At 41.4% G+C, this 20,774-nt stretch overlaps 1 protein-coding gene and 1 pseudogene across 3 annotated transcripts in view; one reads left to right on the forward strand and one right to left on the reverse strand.

Annotated features, from left to right (window-relative positions):
• Window positions 1-20,774, reverse strand: part of Fbxw8 (F-box and WD repeat domain containing 8) — a 117,802-nt gene that overhangs the window by 78,812 nt on the left and 18,216 nt on the right. For all 3 annotated transcript variants that reach the window (XM_021257386.2, XM_004843712.4, XM_021257388.2), the window contains exons 3-4: window positions 6,136-6,300; window positions 1,907-1,995 (exon numbers count right to left, since the gene is read on the reverse strand). In XM_021257386.2, coding sequence (XP_021113045.1) covers window positions 1,907-1,995; window positions 6,136-6,300 — 254 coding nt within the window. The remainder of the gene's footprint in view (window positions 1-1,906; window positions 1,996-6,135; window positions 6,301-20,774) is intronic.
• Window positions 7,243-9,570, forward strand: LOC106009310 (polycomb group RING finger protein 6 pseudogene; annotated as a pseudogene).

Raw genomic sequence — 20,774 nt, forward strand, 5'->3', positions numbered from 1 at the left:
TGTAATAGGCTTAAATGCAAAACAGTTTATATCTACATAAAACTAAGGCTCTGAACAGATTCCACTTGTATAAAAGAAAGAAAACAGAAGAAGGAAAATAAGTACAAGAGAAGGGAAGGTGAGGTGGCACTGTCTCTTTAAGAAGCTCCTTGGAGATGCATAACTGTAGAGAGCCTGGTGAATACAGCATTGATTGGGAATGAGGTAACCACAAACACCGCTGTCTCAAATGAAAAGGGATTCAAGATCTGACCCAGAAAACAAGCATCGTAACCACCAGATAAAATTTTAATGATAAACACAAGATGCTCCACATACAAGCAAGATTGAAGGATCTCATGCTAAGCCATAAACATGAGGTTCTCTTAGAAAGAGCGGCTGCGAGGAGCCTCTCTGACCCATGGCTCAAGTTTCATCTTATCGATCCACAAACTCTGCCATCGCTGGGCTTTGTGCTGCCTAATCTTTAATGCTGAACAGACCCCCAGGGACCCGGGAGGCAGGGAGAGCAGACTGACACCTGGCTGCAGAATAGGACGGGCCTGCCTTTCTTTTCAGGATCTCCCCGTCCAGATAAGAGACTCATAATTGGCATTCGGGAAGAAAGTCTCTCCTTTATTTCTAATCTCTTTCAGAGCTCTTTCAGTCATTCTCAGCAGTCTCCTCATCCTCAAGCACCTTCTTACACCTTAAGCAGAGACCCTTCTAAGGTTGAATGATCTAAAGCCTTTGTGCAGTTACCTGACTCTAAAATGCAGTTGGTGGAAAGCAGCTCTGTGGTCTATGCTTCAGCAATGAGGGCAGAAGCCTGATGTACTGGGAAGGACAGAATTCCAGATTTCTTGTCCACTAATGTTTCTAAAAGTAACAGTTCTATAGCTCTCTCATGAAGGACATTAACCTCTAAATTGCAGCCAGTAAAACCGAAGTTAAATAAGTGACCCTCCCCCGGGGATATTTCGCTTAAAACAGAAATAATTCTTCATGGGCATAATAAACAAAAATATTTAAACAAGCTGTAATTTCACTTCAAATGGTGCTCCTGAAGGAATACCACTTAAATTTCTTTTCTTTAAGAAAATGACTCAGTGACTACAAACTGATAAAGTCCAAGATTGGATTTTGGTTTTGGTCTCCTATAGGCAGGCACTCACTCCACAGCTGGCCTAGACTTTGAAGTTTAAGGGTTCTGGTCTCTACTTTTTGGCATAGAATTTGAGACTGCAAAAGTATATAACTTAAGAGTTTACAATTTTAGACAGTAGCTCAAGACACTTTCCTAGTTGAGAAAGAAAACTGATCTTATTGTACATTAAAGAAACACATGAATATACTTCTGTATAGCAAAACACAAAGAATTCATGAAAGTGGCTTTTGGAACAGAAGCCAAAGGAATTTACAGAAGCTAAAATTAAATTTCTTGGCCATGGAGACACATACAAAGCCTAGTTCCGGAAAAGTTAAGTAGCAAATATGTATTATACGATAGGGAAGGAAGGTTACATGTGGCCACAGCCCTTACTCATAATAAAGGCTTCAGAATGCGAGAGGAAGAACAGGACCTGTTTGTGCCAACACTTATTATTCTTGCTTGACTTTTTTATGTCTTCATAAAATACAAACTGTTTGCCTTAATGAAAATCTAACATAATGTGCCACAGGAGTGATTTAAAAGCTAGGAAGACATATTGAGACAAATGGATTACAGATCTGCTCGACACCATTTGCTCCTCACCACTCACTGCCCTGCAGAGCCCTCCAATCCTAGAATAGGGAATTGTGGAGGTTTTCTACCTACACAGGCTCTCCTGGAGGAAGGAACAAGCTCTCAAGGGAAGGGAGTGCAGTCCATGAAAAATGGAAAGACCATGAGACGAAGAGCATGAGGTGAAATGGTTTTGCTTACCCAGCAATGACCACGCCATCGTGAGAATGCACATCACATAAAACTGCTTCAGGAATGTGTTCCAGCTCACTCACGGCACCTTTGCGATTCTGTGTAAGGAAAAGGGGGATGTAGTTTATATTCTTCTTGGGATATCAGGAAGGTAGACTGCACTGTCATCTATACTACACAGAGATTTTCTATGGCATGTACTGCATTCCAGCTACCTGGGAATTCAAAATGACAAAGGCGACAAGGAACATGTTAAACTATTAAGTATATCAGAGTCACCACAGACACAAAAGGCAATGAATTATAGGCACAGACGTGTGAGACGCTGGCCCTGTCCTCAAGGTGATCACCGAATACAAAGGAAATATGTGCACATAAATAACTACCGTCCACGGTAAGCTGGTAAGCACCTGCTGGTAGTCACAAGTATCTGAAAACCTGTATAAAGTATATTTAAAAGCTTAGTTCAGCAAAGAAATAGTAATGATATAGTTAGTATCTGTTAACTCTTACAAGAACTCTCTGAATAAAATGAAAAACTATAAAGATAAAGATCAGTGTGGAGGAAAGGAAAAATTACTTTTCTGACTGAAAGGTGAGATTTCACAGAAATGGTCTTTAAGGAGAACCCTAGCTGGCTTGATGACACACACCTGGAAAGCTGAGGCAGGATGATCCACAAATTCAAGGCCGTCTAGGGCAACTTAGTGAAACTCTGACTCAAAAAATAAAATAAAAGGTCTGGGGACAGAGCTCAGTGGTGGAGCACTTTCCTAGAATGTGCAATCCCCAGTACCACAAGAGCAGAGCAAAGACGAGCCGAGGCAGGCTAAGTCCAAAGCTGGCTATAGTGGCATATACCTGTAGTCCCAGCTACTCAGGAGACTGGGGCAGGAATATCTTACGTTTGGGGTCAGCCTGGGAAACCTTTCTCTTATAAAAACAAAACAAAGTCACAGGAAAACACTAAAACCTAAAGTTGGGCTACTGTTGAGGAGAACCACGTAAGTGGAAGGAGAGAGGGACAGAATATTTTCTACTATGTACCCTTATGTGACTTTTGAATTATTTTACCATGATCATTGATTGTTGGTTCAGAAAATAGATATCAAATAATTATTTTTAAAATAAAAATACAATAAAGAGAATTTGAAGGGACATAAAGTATTCACATGTAGAAGGTTGGGAAGAGTTAAGATAGTTAAGCCAAAAGCAATCATAAATACAGGTACAGTGTTCAAAAGTAGTTAAGTGATCCATAATTTCAGTTTTGCTGGTCTGGCATGAGGATTATAAATAGTGCACATACGTGCCATGCAGAGTAAGTGGTAACTACTAGTATTATATTATTGGGGAAAAATACGACATTCGTTCCATTAAAATCAACCCTTATTAAGCAGCTAGTATTAAGCCACTCCAGAAATTGGGCAAGATAATTTTCAGAATGATCCTAACTTAGCTCAGTGGATTTAGCTCACTGGTTCCAGTGCCTGCTTCACAAGCGCAAGGACCCGAGTTCAATCCCTGGTACCAAAAAATAAATAAATAAAATAAAATAAAATAAAAAAATACAAGGGCCTAGGCTAAAGCTAAAGGACAAAACTGGACACACCCAAGAGGAGCTATCCAGCTAGTGGAGCTATGGGGAGGGGAGGGAAGACACATTTACAATAGAAGAGGTCTGGAGATTTAGCTCAGTGGTTGTGCCGCCTGCCCTGCAAGCGCAAGGACCCAAGTTTGATCCCTGGTACCAAAAAAAAAAAAGAAATACAATACAAGAGCACTTCAGAGGGCAAAGCTATTGAAAGAAAAGAAGAGCCTAAAATGAAAACTGTGTGTTTTCAGCACTTACTAATTTCTGTCCTATGGCTTCCCTCTCCACCTTGGGGCTCTAACTTCACACTGATATTCTAGCTACAGAGAGATTCTACCATCCCAGGGAAAAAAAAGCAAACACAAACACCAGGAAGAGGAACAGCCCAAATCCACTTTATCAAGCCATTTCCAGGTCCACTCTGAACTGCAGGACCAGGCAAGTCCATGCATTTATAAGTCATCCCATATATGCAGGGACCTGAGGATTCTGGAGTCCTTTCTGGGGTTTCTCCACACTGTCCTAGGAGATACTAATCTAAATCATCTGCCCAATCCCTCCTGAAGCTCACCACAGACAGGATGAACTACTGTATCTGCATGCAAAGGCTTACGAGTTTCCAGAGCCAACTCTGCCTGAGCACGGAAGACAGGCCAGCTTCCGTAGAAGGAGCGGCAGCTAGATGTATCACAATGGTCACCCCTGCCATAGCAAGAAGCAGTGTCACTCTCACCCCACGCTAGAGATGAGAAAATGCAGGTGTGCAAAGGTTAAGCAGTTTGCCCTCATTCTCTCTTTCACGTTTTGATAACGCGTTCTTTCCTTCTAGAATTACACTACGAATCCCACTATTACATGTAACAAGACTCCATTTAAAATTTCACCCATGCAGCCTCCATTGTTAATAATATCAAGAATTGGGTCTGAAATGCCAAAAGCATCCTTCACATTCTGCCTGCAGTTCTAACCAGTTCACTCAATGGATGACCATTTACTGAACACAGATGGTTTTGTGTGTGACAGAGAAAAACAATAAACATTCAGTAAGTTGCATATACCTTGTAGAATGTTATTAGGTGCCACATGCTACGAGGTGAGTCTTTAACCACCTTTGCTTCTGCCACCTCCTGTCCAAATGAAGATGTACTGCCTGCCTTCCTGGCTTTCTCTACCACCAAAGAGGCACCAAAAACTTGGCTGCTGCTCTCTTTCAGAGCCTGACATCTTTAAACTTGAGCCAGGGGATACTGAATGTCGGCAGCTCTCATGCTCACAAATTGGATAGTATCCCTCCTTTCTAGAAAGAAAGGCAGAGTTAACTCAATCCTCAAGCTTTCCTTAACCCGTGGCCCCTTTCACTAAGACCAGACCCTCTGCTTTCTCCTCCACCCCAGGCCCCTGTTTTTCTGAGCAGCTTTATAAAACCTCTCACCTATGTCCAGAGCTGTGGATGCAAACGGACACCAGGGGGCCAGCATGACTTACTTAGCAGTGTGTTTTAACATCCTAAAAAAGAAAAGCTAAGCAAGAAAAAGAAAGAAAGAAAAGCTATGCTAATGCTCCTTAGGACCAGTGGGTGACAGCCAGGGGCAATCCTCCCCACATCCAATCTGGCAATATCTGAAGACATTTTGAGTTGTCTCCACCGAGGAGAGGAGACTGCTAACTGTAGTCTAGTGGGCAGAGGCCAGGGACGTACATGGCTTTGGCATTCTGCAATGCACAAGTCAGTCCCCCATAAAAACAAAGAGCTGGCCCCCTGTCACTTATATGTCAGGTCGAGCAACCCTGAGTTAGAGAAACGCTGCTGTCACTGATGTTGCTGGAACTGCACAAGGTTGCCCTGACCAAGATTATTGGTCACTAATCAGGTTATGAGGTGACTAGGGACAGAAATGCACACAGGCAATATGTCACCATCAATAATGAGCAAAAGCTTGTTCATCTCAAAGTCTATTAGGATTGACCTTAATAGGCGAGGAAAGAGCACAGTTCTCTCTCTTTTCTACAAGTGACTATCCAGCTGCCCAGGTGGGAAAGAAGCACTGCCACACATCGCCACCTTGTCGTGCCTCATACAGCTCTATGTGACATGTTTCTTGACAGTTATCTCCTACAGAAACACTTTCTGGGAAAATTCTTAGCTGTCATCTAATACTGCTGTAGAGATTTAAAGTGATAAATGCTAGGGCAGCAAGCCAATGGGTTATATGAGGGAAGAGCAGACTGTATGCAGAGCCACACAACAACCTCCCTCTTAGAGCTACTGCGATGGCATGTGCAGTGCCTCTGGTGTGCAGGTGCCTTCTCTTCCACCTTCTTGGTCCCTCTGGGGAGGTGATGAAAGTAAAGGGGGGCTACACTGCACTTGACTAACCAGCAAAGGGTAAGTGACCGGCAGCTCAAGCTCAGCCTTCCTGTCCTGGACAGCAGGAGAGGCTCTCAAATCTTGTACATGTAACAGGTACAGATCTTCTAAGGGAGAAGAAAATGGGTACCAAGTCACCCAGCCGAAGGGGCTGCTCAGCACAGCCTGCTCCCTTTGGTTCTGGCAGTCAGCCCCCACAGTAATGGAAGGCTTGGCCCCCATGTCTGTGCAGGCCACAGGTAACTGCCACAGGTAACGCTACTGGCCACTGCCTACCTTCCAGTTGGTTCTTAACATGTGCTCCCTGGCTTGGCACTCTTGGAAGATGAGCTTCCAGCAGGAATAATCCGAGATGCTGCTCTCCGGAAGGTGCCCTTCCTGCTGGCACAGCCTGTACCATAGCACCTCATCTTCGGCAATCACCTTCCACATCTTGCTCACCTAAAACAGCACAAGTGACACAAATGTCAAACTCTGCAATTAGAGAGGCCTCTTACCATCCAAAAATCAATCAACACCTATATTATTGCCCTGGGTTTATGGCAGTATAAAATGTCTCATTAACAAAACACTCTGAGGTGGAAAAAAATACAAGCAAATGTTTCCAGTTTTATCTTTCAAGATTTCAAAACTGTTGTAGCACCATGTAATATCACATTTTAGACTGCCTGCTTAAATTATTACCTAACAAATGAGAGAGGAAAAAAGTACACAAATACATAAAATGTAGCAAAAAGCCCAAACTTTAATATGGTAATTAGCTACATATGTAATCATACACAGCTTTTCAGAACACAGTCTCTTTACTGTTTAAAAATGGCACTGGTGCTGTGTTATACATACAGGGAGATGAATGGCCTCTTAAATACTTGGCTATAATAAAATAAATGCTCATAAGTCAAATTTCTGGTTATATTAAAAATTCTAATTTATGAATATATGAGAATTTAAGATTTTAAACATACAGATTTTTTCTTTTTTCTTTTTTGGTACCAGGGATCGAACTTGGGATCTTGCGTTTGTGCGGGAGGCGCCGGAACCACTGAGCTAAATCCCTGGCCCCTAAATATATAGATTTTTAAAGATATTTAACACAAAACTCAAACTGTTAACCAGAACTGTTAAGATCTGATAGAAATTAATGTTATATCTGGCCCAAATCTCAAATCCCAACAGTATCTAGAAGAAATGGCTGTTTTAGCTATTAGTATTTTGTTTTCCAACTCTAATTTAAGGGAATAATGGATTTACTTCGTCACAGGATAATGTATAATTGTGGCCAGGCCGCAAAAGGTGGACTCTGCTGACAAGATGAGAAACCAGTGCAGCAGATTAACATGATCCATACACAGCATGTGCTGGTAACACAGGATCAAGGGCTCCATGCTTGCTGCCTATTCTAAGGCTGAAACTTACTCCTATAAGCTGAGGGTGAGGACCAGTAGTTTACCGGAACCTGTGCTTTTCAACAACCCCACGGGACCACTTCACAACATCAGAGACAGGAGTAAGAAGAGACAATATGAGACAGGGTGAGAGCGAGTTAGTACAGGGCAGACTAAAAGCCCGAGGGCACCTTGGCTGATGAAGTACTACAGGGAGCTAATTTGCAGGATGGCAGAGTAAAGACCCCAAAAAAATCTCTTCTCCATAAGAGCAATAAGAATACAGTACTGCCAAAAATACTCACCATCAACTTTTCCAGGGCTCTGAAAATTAATGAAAGGCTTAAAACCTGCTAAGGGGCATATATTCGAGGAAAACAAATGGCTGTATCTCAGTAAGAACTGACCTGTGAGTTGTTTTAACTTGCATTTATTCCATCTCCTCTCTAACTCCACGGTAGTCTTGAAAATCAACAGCCTCACAACCATGGTTGATATAAAAACTACTAGGCTGGCAGCCACTGACAAGCCCAGATGGGTTTAGAACTCCCTGAAAATCTAACATCCAAAGAAATAACTGTCACCACATGACCTGCCTGACAGCTGGCTGGGAACCGCTATTCTCAAGGGTTGTCTTCATCTGACCTGAGTCCTCTCTCTGTTCTATCTCGAGCCATTTGTTCCAAACAATCAGTGTTAAATAACTTTAACACTGCATCTGCCTGAGGAGTTACTGTCAGTTCAGGTTAAGGACAAGCTAACCCTAACGCTTAAAAGAAAAAATGGAAATGGGATATCCACAGGGTCTCTGAAGGGCTCTGATATATTCCTTGGAGTCTGGAGTGTCATGCGTATGTGCAGCACTGTGGACATGCCCTGACTGCCCAATCCCAGCTGACCCTGAAGCTCTGTACAAAGCAGGAAGTGAAGGCCAAGGCAGAGCTGTAAACTGCCAGGATGGTGAAGGGGTGCCTGGCATACAGGCTGCCTCAACAAAGCTTGGCGACTTACTGGCTCGATGCATTTAAGAAGTCTCTGTCCACTCCCTAGCTAACCAAGCAGACTCTAGAGGCCACATCCGATAAAGAATACAGAGCACAGGGTCGGCCACGCAGACGCCAAAGAGGCCGAGGGCCTCCCCTCCTGCCCTCGTCCGGGCGCCCGCAGCGGGTGAGGACGGCCCGGCCCCTCAGCCTGAGGCGGGAGCACCCGGGTGCTCCGGCGCCCCCTCCCCACCAGCTGCTGCCCGAGCGCAGCCTGGGCCGCTTGAAGGGTCGCTTTGAGGAGGACGACAAGGAGCTGGAGGATGAGGAGCTCGAGGAGGAAGAGGAAGAGGAGGAGGAAGAAATGAGCCATTTCTCGCTGAGGCTGGAGGGGGGCCGGCCGGACTCGGAGGATGAGGACGAGGAGGAGGAGCGCCTGATTAATCTCACCGAGCTGACCCCATACATCCTGTGTTCCATTTGCAAGGGTTACCTACCTAATAGATGCAACTACCATTACAGAATGCCTTCAAACCTTTTGTAAAAGCTGCATTGTAAGACATTTTTACTATAGCAACAGATGTCCAAAATGCAACATAGTAGTACATCAGACACAATCTCTTTATAACATAAGGTTGGACCGACAGTTGCAAGACATAGTGTACAAATTAGTGATCAATCTAGAGGAAAGAGAAAAAAAGCAAATGCATGATTTCCATAAAGAAAGAGGTCTAGAAGTACCTAAACCTGCTGGGCCACAGACAGCCCCTTCAAGCAAAGGAAAAACTAAGAAAGTCCTAGAATCAGTGTTTCGTATTCCACCTGAACTAGATATGTCTTTATTACTGGAATTCATTGGTGCTAATGAAGGCACAGGACATTTTAAGCCATTAGAAAAGAAGTTTGTCCGAGTTTCAGGAGAAGCAACTATTGGGCATGTAGAAAAATTCCTCAGAAGAAAAATGAGTCTTGATCCAGCTTGTCAGGTGGACATCATCTGTGGCGACCACTTGCTGGAGCGGTGCCAGACTCTGAGGGAGATCCGGCAGGCAGCAGGGGAAGCGGCCATGCAGGATGGTCTGCTTGTTCTTCATTATGGTCTTGTGGTTTCTCCTCTGAAAATAACTTGAAGAGGCAAGGAGGGGAAGACAGTAAGGAGGCTTCTGCAGGACTGCATTTCACCAAAGATTTCCACGGAATATATCACCACCACCACTCCGCGCTGTTGACATAGCGAACCTATTTTTAGCACCAAGATACAACTTGGGACGTGGAATGCATCTGTTTCATTAGAGACCATATATAAAAAGCACCAGAGCTCAGGGGAAACTTTTCAAAACATTGAATTGTGATTCCAGATACTTTGATTTTCGCTTCCCGTCTTTGAACTAAATTGGTTACTGTTTTCTCCTTTGTCAAGTGTGTGTCCCTTTCAGGTTGGTGGTTGGGCAGGCGTCCTTTTGGGAAAAGAAAGCGTGCTTGTGGACAGGAGGCTCAGAGCTGCCCTCTGCTCAGCCGCAGGGTGTGCGTGGAAGACCAGAGCGGCGGGCTGCTTTGGAGCTTCTGCATGTTGCCATCATCTTTCGAAGTTGCGTCTGTTTTATTCATCCTAGCAACACTACTGCGCAGGCGTCATTCAGTTCTAGAGTAGATGAGTTACCGCTATTCTGTGAAGACTGTTTCCTGTAGGGTTTATTGCCCGCGAAAAAACCCTTCAGTATAATAAAACTTCTTAACATATTTTACAATAAGAGGTGCTTATTTGTGATTATGTTTTAATTTTATTTGCATACATGCTATGGTTGTCACCTTGTAATGACATTGCTTCTTTTCTTTTTTTTTGGTCCCGGGGATCGAACTCGAGTGCTTGCACTTGCGCAGCAGGCCGCGAAACCACTGAGCTAAATCCCCGGCTCAATGATTTGTTGTTTATCTGAAACTCAAATGTAGTTAGGAAATGAGAGATTCTTTTTTTTTTTTTGGTACCGGGGATCGAACTCGGGTCCGTACGCTTGCGCGGCAGGCAGCGAAAGCACTGAGCTAAATCCCCAGTCCTGACATTGGTTCTGAAAGAATAAAAAATTCAGGTGAATTTCAGAAGTTTATAGAATGCTTGTCGTTTCCTCAGTAAAACAGCTTAATGTTCCTCTTCCCATTATTTTTCACTGGGATAAAGAATAAGGGTGTTTAAAAAAAAAAAGAAGAAGGGTGTTTGAGAGCTTACTTTCATGCAAAGAGTTCCATTTTAAACATTATTTTGTCTAAAATCAGCATTTCAGTGCTTTCTAAACGAAATATTTTATAAACTTTATTTCATAGCAAACCAAATCTGTAGAGAAACTCTCAAAGTTAGATAAGGACTGGCAATTGTTTTGTAAAGAATTTGTGAATTGTGTGTAAATCTCTTCTAACATTTAATAAAAATTTATTTTAGCCTAAAAAAAAAAAGAATACAGAGCACAGAGCAGAGAGTCAGTCCAGGAAAGTCTTTAATAAACAGCAGCAACCAATAGCAACAACAGCAGAAAATTCTGTGAAGGTAGGAGAATCTGGTTTCCAGAATTGTGACATCATTATTTTAAATAAAATATAATATTTTCTAATTAAAAAGTATAAGACATACAAAGAAATAGGACAGTAGGACCTATGCATGGGGAAAAAAGGCAGTCAATAGAAAATGTCTTCGAGGAAGTCCAGACAATGGATTTAGTAAGCAGAGATTTTAAATCAGCTACTAAAAATGTTCCAGGGCCGGGGATTTAGCTCAGTGGTTCCACCGCCTGCCCCGCAAGTGCAAGGACCTGAGTTCAATCACCACACCAAAAAAAAAAAAAAAAAATGTTCCAAATACTAAAAGAAAGCAAGTATAAAGAAATAGAAGCAACATATAAGAATAATATCTCACCAAAACAGAATATTGGTAGAGATAGAAATTATTTAAAAAAGCAAATAGCAGTTCTGGAATTGAAACATAAAGTAATTGAAACAAAAATTTATTTAGAGGCACTCAATAACAAATCTGAGCTGGCAAAAAAAAAAAAAATCAGTAAATTGAAGATAGGTCAGTTGAGATTGGCTAGCAGGGAAAGGCAAAAACAAGAAAACCTGAAGTAAACAAACAGAGCCTGAGAGACTCATGGAACACCACCCAAGTATACCAACATATGTAAGACAAAATATTATAGCATACTTTTTGGAGTACTATCAGAATTAAGTGGGTATTAATCCAAACTAGATTGTTTTAAATTAAGATGCTCATAGCAATCCCCAGGGCAATCATTAAGAAAATAACTGGACAGCACAATTTGTAATAGCTAAAACTTGGAAACAGCCCAAATGCCTATCAACTGGAGACTAGATAAAGAAAATGTGGTTTGGGGCCAGGGATTTAGCTCAGTGGTTCAGCCACCTGCCTTGCAAGTGCAAGAACCGGAGTTTGATCCCTGGTACCAAAAAATAACTAATTAATTAAAAAAAAAAAGAAAATGTGGTTTTTTAAATAAAATGGAGTACTACTCAGCCGTTAAAAATGAGAAATCAGAGACATTTATAGGTAAATGGATGCACATTGAGGTGATACTCTTAAGTGAAAAACAGGACACACATGTGTAAATACCCAATAGTTTCTCTAGTGTGAGAAACTGAAGGTGTAAATAAGAACTAAAAGGTATAACAGATAATGTGAAATAGGAAGAAAAAGGGCAAAGGGAGAGGGGAAGTGGGAGGGGTAGGGGAAAGGCAGGAAGGGAATGGAATTAATAAGAGAAAATGAAAAAATGGAAACAAAGTCTTTGTAAATAGGGAGGACTGGAGGGGTTGAAGGGAGGGCAGAAGAAGGGGAAAAATAAGAACCAAGAGAGATTATGTAAAGATGCAAATTTCCAATGATGAATGTCATTATGTTGTATACCTAAAATGTACCAATGAATAACTGATAATGTGAAATAGGAAGAAAAGGTCCAAAGTGGTAGAGGAAGTGGGAGGGGCAGGGGAAAGGAAAGAAGGGAAAGGAAAAATTATGAGAAATGGAAAAAATGGAAACAAAGTCTTTGTAAATAGGGAATGGTGGAAGGGTGAAGGTATTGCAGGGAAGGGGAAAAAATAAGAACCAAGATGCATCACGTACAGGTACAAGTTCCCAATGAGAAATGTAAATGTGTTGTATACCTAAAATGTACCAATAAAAGAATTTAAGAAAAAAAAAAAAAGAAAATAACTGGAAAAAAGTTTAGTGAAAGAAATAAGGGAATTTAAATGACATATTAGAAAATACCTACTTAATATAAAAGAAGGTAGTAATGACAGAATACAGGGACACAAAAGAAGCTAAAACTTACAAAGTAAAAATTAGTCCAAATGCAAGAACTTAGCCTCAGCCTCAAAATTTCTGATTTTCCATCTTAAGCAAACTACAGTGGTACCTCGGTTCATAAACTTAATTCTTTCCACTATTCTGGTTGCAAACCGAATTGGATGAGAACTGAATCAAATTTCCCCATAAGGTCAACATTGAACCTAACCAATGAATTTGATTTGGTTCTTGTCCAATTCAATTTGCAACCAGAATCATGGAAAGAATTAAATTTGTGAATCGAGGTACCACTGTACACTATAAAAATAACATCATTACTACAGTACCTTGTTCAATGAAAAGCATGTCAAAAGAATCCTGACCAACATAATACTGTGACGGCTCACTAAACTTCTAGCTTCCTTACATTTCTGCTGTTTATGTGTGTGTACAAGCTCCATGCAAAGAGTCATATCACCCACATCACCTACATCACTTTCTTGTAGGCAAGACATGGGGCCCGCAGCATCAGAAGTTAAACTGGATGGCATCAATAAGTGGCAAGGCTTCTGTCCCAAAGGCTTCAAATCCAAAGTGCCACACTATAATCCCAAAGATTATACACTGGCTGAGCCTTCATTGGTTTAGAATCAAAGAATTAAGAGGGGCTCTAGAGATCAACTGAGCACATCTACTCATCACAAAAAGGTTTCTCAGTGTCCCGAGCTGCTTAGGTCCAGACGATCCTGAATGCTTCCGGCGGAGAGCTTATCTCTCAAATCATCAAATGTACCACAAGGCAGGCTATCAGAGAATATGCTTCCTTCCACTGTGCTGAAACCTGCTTCTACCAATGGCCCTGTTTTTGGTCTTTTGAAGAAGAAAACTATTGGATTTGCTATCTGATGATCCCTCAAGCTGCTAAAGATGATGATCACATTTCCCCTTACTCAATTCTTCATTGATCTAAATATTATTCATGTCATTCAACTATCTGTCATATGATTAGTTTCCATATTCACTCTATGAACACATCCTAATATTTGTGGATCTACAGTGTCACATTTCAAATGAGGTACTCAGAAATGAACACTCCCCCATATATGGGCTATCAAGGGCCATGAACAAAAGGATCTTATCAGACCTTAGGTTCTGTTTATTTTTAGGGTGCTGGAGAAAGACCTCAGGGTCTTGGGCATGCTACTAAAGCACTCTACCACTAAGCTACACCCCAGCCCTCAGATATTAGTTTGCAGCTTCCCTTATAAATAAGTGTTATGCCATACATCTAGATGTCCCACCAGAGCCTCATGCATTCATAGATGGGGCTTTTGGGAGTGACTAGATCATGGGTGTGTGATACTAGATCATAGGTACGTGATACTAGAGTAGCCCACCAATTTGTTTAGCATAATTTTTGGTGTGAGAAGAGAGAAGATTCATCCTGGGTGTGGGTGGCACCAACCAAAAGGCTTGTAGCCTGGACAAAATAAAAAGGGAAAAAGAAGAAAGTCACACTGCTTCCTGCCTGCCAAGCTATGGACTGTTTCTCCTCTGCTATGCCTCTTTGCTGTGCTGCCCTGCATTGGAGCCAGCTGACTATGGTCTGAAACCTCTATAAACTATAAGCTAAAATAAACCTTTCCTCCTTTAACTTGTTGCTGGTGGTATTTTGTCCTAGCAATGAGAAAGTAAGACAATAAGTCATTGTGATTACTCAACTAATGGTTCACTAAAGCTTCAGGAATCTGTTTTATTTATTAACTATTCAAGGCAGACAAAAAGGTATGAAGATTATTACAGACCACCCTGCTTAAGAAATAAAATAATGCCAGAAGCTTCAAACTCCTGTGTCTCTCTTATTTCACATTATCATTTCTTCAGCGGTAACCTCAAATTGGTGTTCATCATTCTTCAGGGCTTGCTGGCCTGCTTGCTGTTTTTTTGAGATACAGTGTTGCTATGTAGCCCAGACGTCAAACTTACTGTGATTCTCCTGTCTCAGCCTAAGTACTGGGATTACAGGCATGTGCCATCAGGTCTGGCTTCTTGAGAATCTTTTTAAACACAAACTGGAATTCAATTTTTTTTTTTAAGTATCAATTTCTTACTTTCCTAGTATTATTTTTCACACCTAAATTCTTAACTTTCTAAACTTCTTATCCACATCAAATACCACCTCATTGCTTGGCCAACACCCTCCCCCCAAATTTTAGGCCCTTAAGATCATTCCAGTTCTGTCAAACATTGCATAAGCCACTTCTCCCATCCATAAGTCATTGGCAAAATACTGTCTGTGGACCTTTGTGTCTTAATTATTAAATTAAAAAGTTAATCAGAGATGGGGGCTAAGGCGGAGGACAGACCCTGTGGCAAACCACTGGGCCCCACTCTGCAGCTGACACAGATCCATTATGCAGCCCACCCTGGGCATGGCCACAGCAGCAGTTACAAATCCACTTAAACCACACTGTCATTCCACACTCCTCCATCTTAGCCATAAGGGCTCAGGAAACAAACCCTCATCTGATCACAAGTGGTCAGGCAATAAAGAATGGGATAATGACTCAATAACACTGGAGCCCAGTTTTGAAGAGACAGAACACCGTGGTTTTATTTTTGGCATGTTTGGTCTACAGCTGAGCCTAGCAGGACACCCAGGTGGTGTCTGTCCATCTGTCTGTGCCAGAGTAAGTGTGAGCACTAGGCAATCACACAGCACAGGGAGGGGTGGACCAACGTCAGCTGTGATGGAGCCAGGCTGCAATTCAAATATTTTGCAAGCAGAGTACATCTCCTCATAGACCCCTGGAACTCTGGATTGAATGAGGTAGAAGATAAGGAGAAACATAGAAACCTTTGTGGGGTCCCCAAGTCAGATGTGCTGACTAAACACAGGGCTGCTTCACTCTGATCCTTGGAACACATGAGCCTGTTTTGTAAAAATTATAAAACAAAAATTTTTTAAAATCCTGAAATGTAACTATCAAGCACATTCAGGGTAGCTAAAAGATCATATAAACAGTAGCACTGTTTCATTACATAAACCAGCACTACCCAAAGCATGATCAGCAGCACCAAAGCTCCTTGGGGTGTTTATAAAGTCTATTTAGAAAAGGATGCATGTTCCTAAATGAGTTTAGGGAACATCAGTTTTAATAAAACTAAGCATAATTCTTTGCTACAGGTCTTCTCAGAGCTTTTTTTTTTTTGGTACCGGGGATTGAACTCGGGTCCTTAGCTTGTGAGGCAGGTGGTGGAACCACTGAGCTAAATCCCTGACCCTCTCAGAGCTTTTAATAGGTATCTGTTGCTTATCTCTAAGGTGGGGATATAAGAAGCTACATTTCCCAAACTTACTTCCTGACCTCTTCTTGCAAGTTGTATCTCAAAAGCCCAGGGCTCTGTAGGTCAATCAGTTAAGATATGAGTTGGGTAACTGCATACAGGGCACTGAGGCTAGCAATTCTCATCTACCTTTTATTTACCTGCCAAATTAATAGCTTCAGTGTGAGAACCAAGCCATGGATACACCCAGACTGGGGGCTGCTTCCCATGGTTGGGGAAACTATAAGGCCAAGTTTTAGTTCCTGTTATCACACTCAGGTTGGATCCCAAGACTGTACCCAAACAAGGACCTATTAAATTCCACAGTCCAACAGCTAGCTGTAAGACTCTTTTTTTCTTCAGATAGCACCTCTAACTCATAAACATTTTAGAAGAATTCAAATCCAGTGCTCAGTGATGGCAAACTAGAAGATCCAAATGACATTAAACATTCTGGATGAGTTGTCTCTTAAGGGCTAAATCATACCCATTTCAGTCACTCTAAAATGGAGAAACTTTTCAGGGAGACTTTCAGAAAGCCTCATGTATCTCAGACGTCGTATCAGCCCCAAGGAACCTGCCAAGTTGTTTTAAATAACACAACCTGAAGTCTGTACAAACAGTGGTATGGGATGAAAAACTGAGAACAAAAAGTTGACATTTAGGTGCATTATCCATATTACCAACTCCAGATCTCAGTGCTTATTCTGCGGAAAATAATATTCAGTATAAAGTTTAATCCCTGGATAATACACAAAAAATCTCTTTGAGAGATTTATGAAAGGTAGAAGTGAGAATTACTTCCAAAAAGGGATCATGATTGCACCTACAATTGGGTATTAAAACCAGAAATGTTCCCACAATTTCTTTAGCACACTATAAAGCAAAAGTATTTTTTTTCTTCTTTCAAAGGAGCAGAAAATGACAGCCTTTAAGAATTCTTTTATTTCTGAAGGGAAGGACTTAAACTTTTATAAGCAAATTTGAAAGAGTCCCACCAAAAGAAAATCGTCCTAATTGTTTTGATTTCTTGACTTATATTAAATCTACCAAGTTTACAAGCCTGAATTTTCCAGTCTAATGGTCTTTTTCTTTAATACACCAGAATTGGAAAGGCCCTGCTCAGTAAAAGCCCCACTGAGTGAGCCTCAGCTGCAAAAATTTGCTAATAAAAGTGTCTCCAGCATTTTGCTTTATAGCACCACTGTGAATTGCCACATTAAAAAAAAAGCACTTGGCTCAAAAATTAGCTTTATTAACTCTGCCTGGATTAGGGTTACAAGTGAGGATCGCAACGGGGGAAAGAATCATTGTTCTACTCACACATTCACAGAGCAAGACTAGCTGGGGAAGACATGCCACATACATAGGCAGATTTATATATACTCATTATCAATTTCTTCTTTCCCCAGCTGCCCTTGAACCCAGTAGCTTTTGCTCCCACTACACCAGTTATTCTGGCGAAGATCACCAACAACCTCCAAGTTGCCAAATCTAATGGTCAGTTCTCAGTCCTCCTCCAACATGACAAACAGCAGTGCTTAACACCTGGGATCACTTCCTCCTCCTCAAAAACTGTTATCCCTTGGTTCCAGGGCACTACTCAGTCTACATTTTCTTCCTATCTCACAGGGAACTCCTCAGTTTGCTCACTGGCCCTTCCTCATTTCCTTGGCCTCCAGTTATCCCTGAGCGCTGTCTTCTAACCTTATTCCCTTGATGTTCCCCTTGGTTTTCCTGGCTCCCAAATTGCTATCTGCAGCCCAGAGCTCAACTGAGAACTCATCTTCAGCCTCATATCCATTTGCTGGTCTGGCCCCACAAACTCAGAACCTTGTCCTTCCTTACATTGCACAGGCATCCACCCTGGAGTCCTCTTTGACTTTTCTATCTCTCCCCAAATCCAACCCATCAGCAATCCTGGCTCTGTCCACCTATACTGGTACAATGCTGGTCCAACCACCACGTTGTTCTCTGTGTGATTTCAGCAGCCTTTGAACTGGTCTCTCTGCTGCCATTCTTCTCCACACGGCAGCCAAAATGATCCTCTTTAAAATGAAGTCAGCCCTTATCACACCGCTCTACTCAAGTTACTCCAAAGGCTTCCTATCTCATTCAGAATGAAACTTCAAGTTGTTTTAGTGAGTTCAATGCCTTTCACATTCAACTATCTTGCTGCCTCTTATTCCCTTCTACTTCATACACCCCCGTGTTAGCTTCCTGTGGCTGCTTTAACAAACTGCTACAAAATTAGTGGCTTAGAACAGCACACCTTTCCTCTTGTACAGTCCTAGAGACCAGAAATCTAAAATCAAGGTATTGGTAGGGCTGTAGTCTTTCTGGGGCTTTAGGGGAAATATGTTTCTCTATCTTCTCCAGCTTCTAGAAGCCACCTATACACCTTGGCTTGTGGCCCCTTCCTATCTTCAAAGCCAGCAGCATCTTCTCTCTTCTTAAATCTGCCTTGTAATTACATTGGGCCTGCCTGGATCAGCCAAAATAATCACCCCATCTCATCTCAAGATCCATGACTTAATCCTACTTGAAAAGGCCCTTTGCAAAAAGCACACTCACAGGATCCAGTGACGAGGACATGAACATATTTGGAAGGGCAGTGTGCAGCATTCCATAACCAACCTTCCTGCTTTCTTCACACACTGCAAGTGTGCCTGCTTCAGAGACCTGCACAGCTTCCCCCTCCATCTGGTCTTTGGTCAAAGGTCACCTACTCTGTGAAGTCTTTTCTGGCCTCTTAAAAGTGCAATATCACCTTTGCTGTCTTGTTTTTCCCCATAGCACTTAATCACTATCTGACCTACTCTCTATTTAACAAGGTGTTTATTGCATATCATGTAAGCCCTCGGCAAAGCAGGGATTTTATCTGTGTTATTCACTGCTATACTTGCTGTCTAGAATGGATCTGGCAAACAGTAAGCCCTCTAAATAACTGAATGAGATGAAAGAATAAATTCAACTTTTTAAAAACTCAGCTTTGGGCCGGGGATTTAGCTCAGTGGTTCTGCCACCTGCTTTGCAAGCGCAAGGACCCGAGTTCGATCCCCAGTACCAAAACAAACAAAAAAACCCATAAAAACTCAGCTTTAAAAAAACAGATTGCTTTTATTTTCAAAGGTCATATAAACAGTTCAGCTCCTAACATGGGCTGCCCCTTGCCTAGGAGATTGTGTCTTACTCAAATGTATTATCTTGCCCTTTTTTTTTCATTTTTTATTGTTTAATTATGGAAAATTTCAAACACACAAAAGTAAAATGAACTGTATAAAAAACCCCCAGGTACCCACCCTTCAGGTAAATGACTCTCAATATTCTGTCATTCTTCTGTCATCAAGCCCCAGATCCATTTTCTAGAGTTGCTTTGCTTTTCCCTAAGTCCCTACATAAATAAGGCAGCCACTGCACGTAGGTGAATTAAAGGGAACTGCTAAGTGTGCCTCGGTCTTGTGCACACAAAGAACCTTCTACAGATCTCCTGAAGTCTGACAGTCAGGGTGGAAGTTAAGAACTAAGAGAGAGTCCTGCCAACAGTGACAGCCTGCAGAATCATTTCTGCCACCAGCATCAATTCAGTCTCTCTTGACGATGGATTCCTGACTTTGAAAAACTTCACTAAGACTATACAGCTTTAATTAACAAACACTCAGATTTTCATTTCTCCTATGTAATCATGAAATCATTTTTCCATGAAGCTTGAAATGTCATAATCTAATATACTGGACTTTAGTTCCAGAATTCTTACTCATTTTGTTATCACCTATTTCTTGTTCTCTAACTTAATTGCAATCTTAAGTTTTTCACTTCTCTATCTTCCCTTTTTTTCATTAGTGCTCTCCTTACACACATCTTCCTGCTCTTTGCTTGAAAAACATGACACTGTTGCCTACACAGCTAAATTTCTAAAATGATACTACAAAATGCACATTAACTAAAATGTTTTTTAAAAACGGAATACAAAAAATCAAATTTATAGAGTTGGAGAAGCAACTGGTGGTTGCCAGGTGTTAAGGACAACGTCAGGGCATGGTGGGGGGGGTGAAGCTGGTCTGGCTACAAAAGGCTACAAAAGGGCAGCATAACAGCCCTTTTGATGAATGTTCTGATGTTGACTATGGTGCTGCTTGCATGAATTTAGACGTGTGATGAGGCTGCATAGAACCAAAATCACAAGTAAGTGTAAAATGGTGAACTCTGAATAGGCTTTGTGGATTATACCAATGTCAATTTCCTGGCTTCTGCATCATTTTACAATTATGCAAGGCACTACCAATAGAGGGAAATGTCAGAAGGGCATATGGGAACTCTCTGTTCCATTTTTTATAATAAATTATTTTTAAAGTTTTAAAAAAGAATGCTGGCAAATATCTAAAAACCATCTCTTCTTGGAATTATTCATGTTCCACTCTAACAGCAGACTTAATTTTCTCATAAAAAACAAACAACTTTGTAATTCCTAAATGACAATTCTGTCAGTTATCCACTTTAAAAAAAACCAAACCTTTAAAGTGTCAAGAATCCTGTAGGCATGAAAAAGAATGAATATAAAATTATAAATAGTAAAATGATAAGGCTGTTCAATGAATGTTCAATGAATGCGTCAATGAACAACTTTGCTTACTAGAAGGCAAGGTGTTTTTAAGATGTTTCAGGATGAAACACTCCCACAGAGCTACGAACTGAGTCTCTGGAGGGTCAGCTACTGATAGCAAGGAGCTAAAGAGGTCAGCATCAAGAGTACACAGGGATCACCAACGAATGTGTAGGACTTTAGTTTTGAAAACATAAAGCCTGATAAAACAGAAAAAGGGTAGGGGATGTGGAATGGAAGCAAAGGCAAAGCAAAATCTGCTCCATAATTAAATCTCAAAAGGCTTCCCCCAAAATGGTTCCTTACTGCTAGTCAGTTACCAATTT

This window comes from Heterocephalus glaber, unplaced genomic scaffold (genome assembly GCF_053883595.1).
Source record: "Heterocephalus glaber isolate CG9 unplaced genomic scaffold, H.glaber_assembly_v1.0 deba00001687, whole genome shotgun sequence".
Classification (NCBI taxonomy): domain Eukaryota; kingdom Metazoa; phylum Chordata; class Mammalia; order Rodentia; family Bathyergidae; genus Heterocephalus; species Heterocephalus glaber.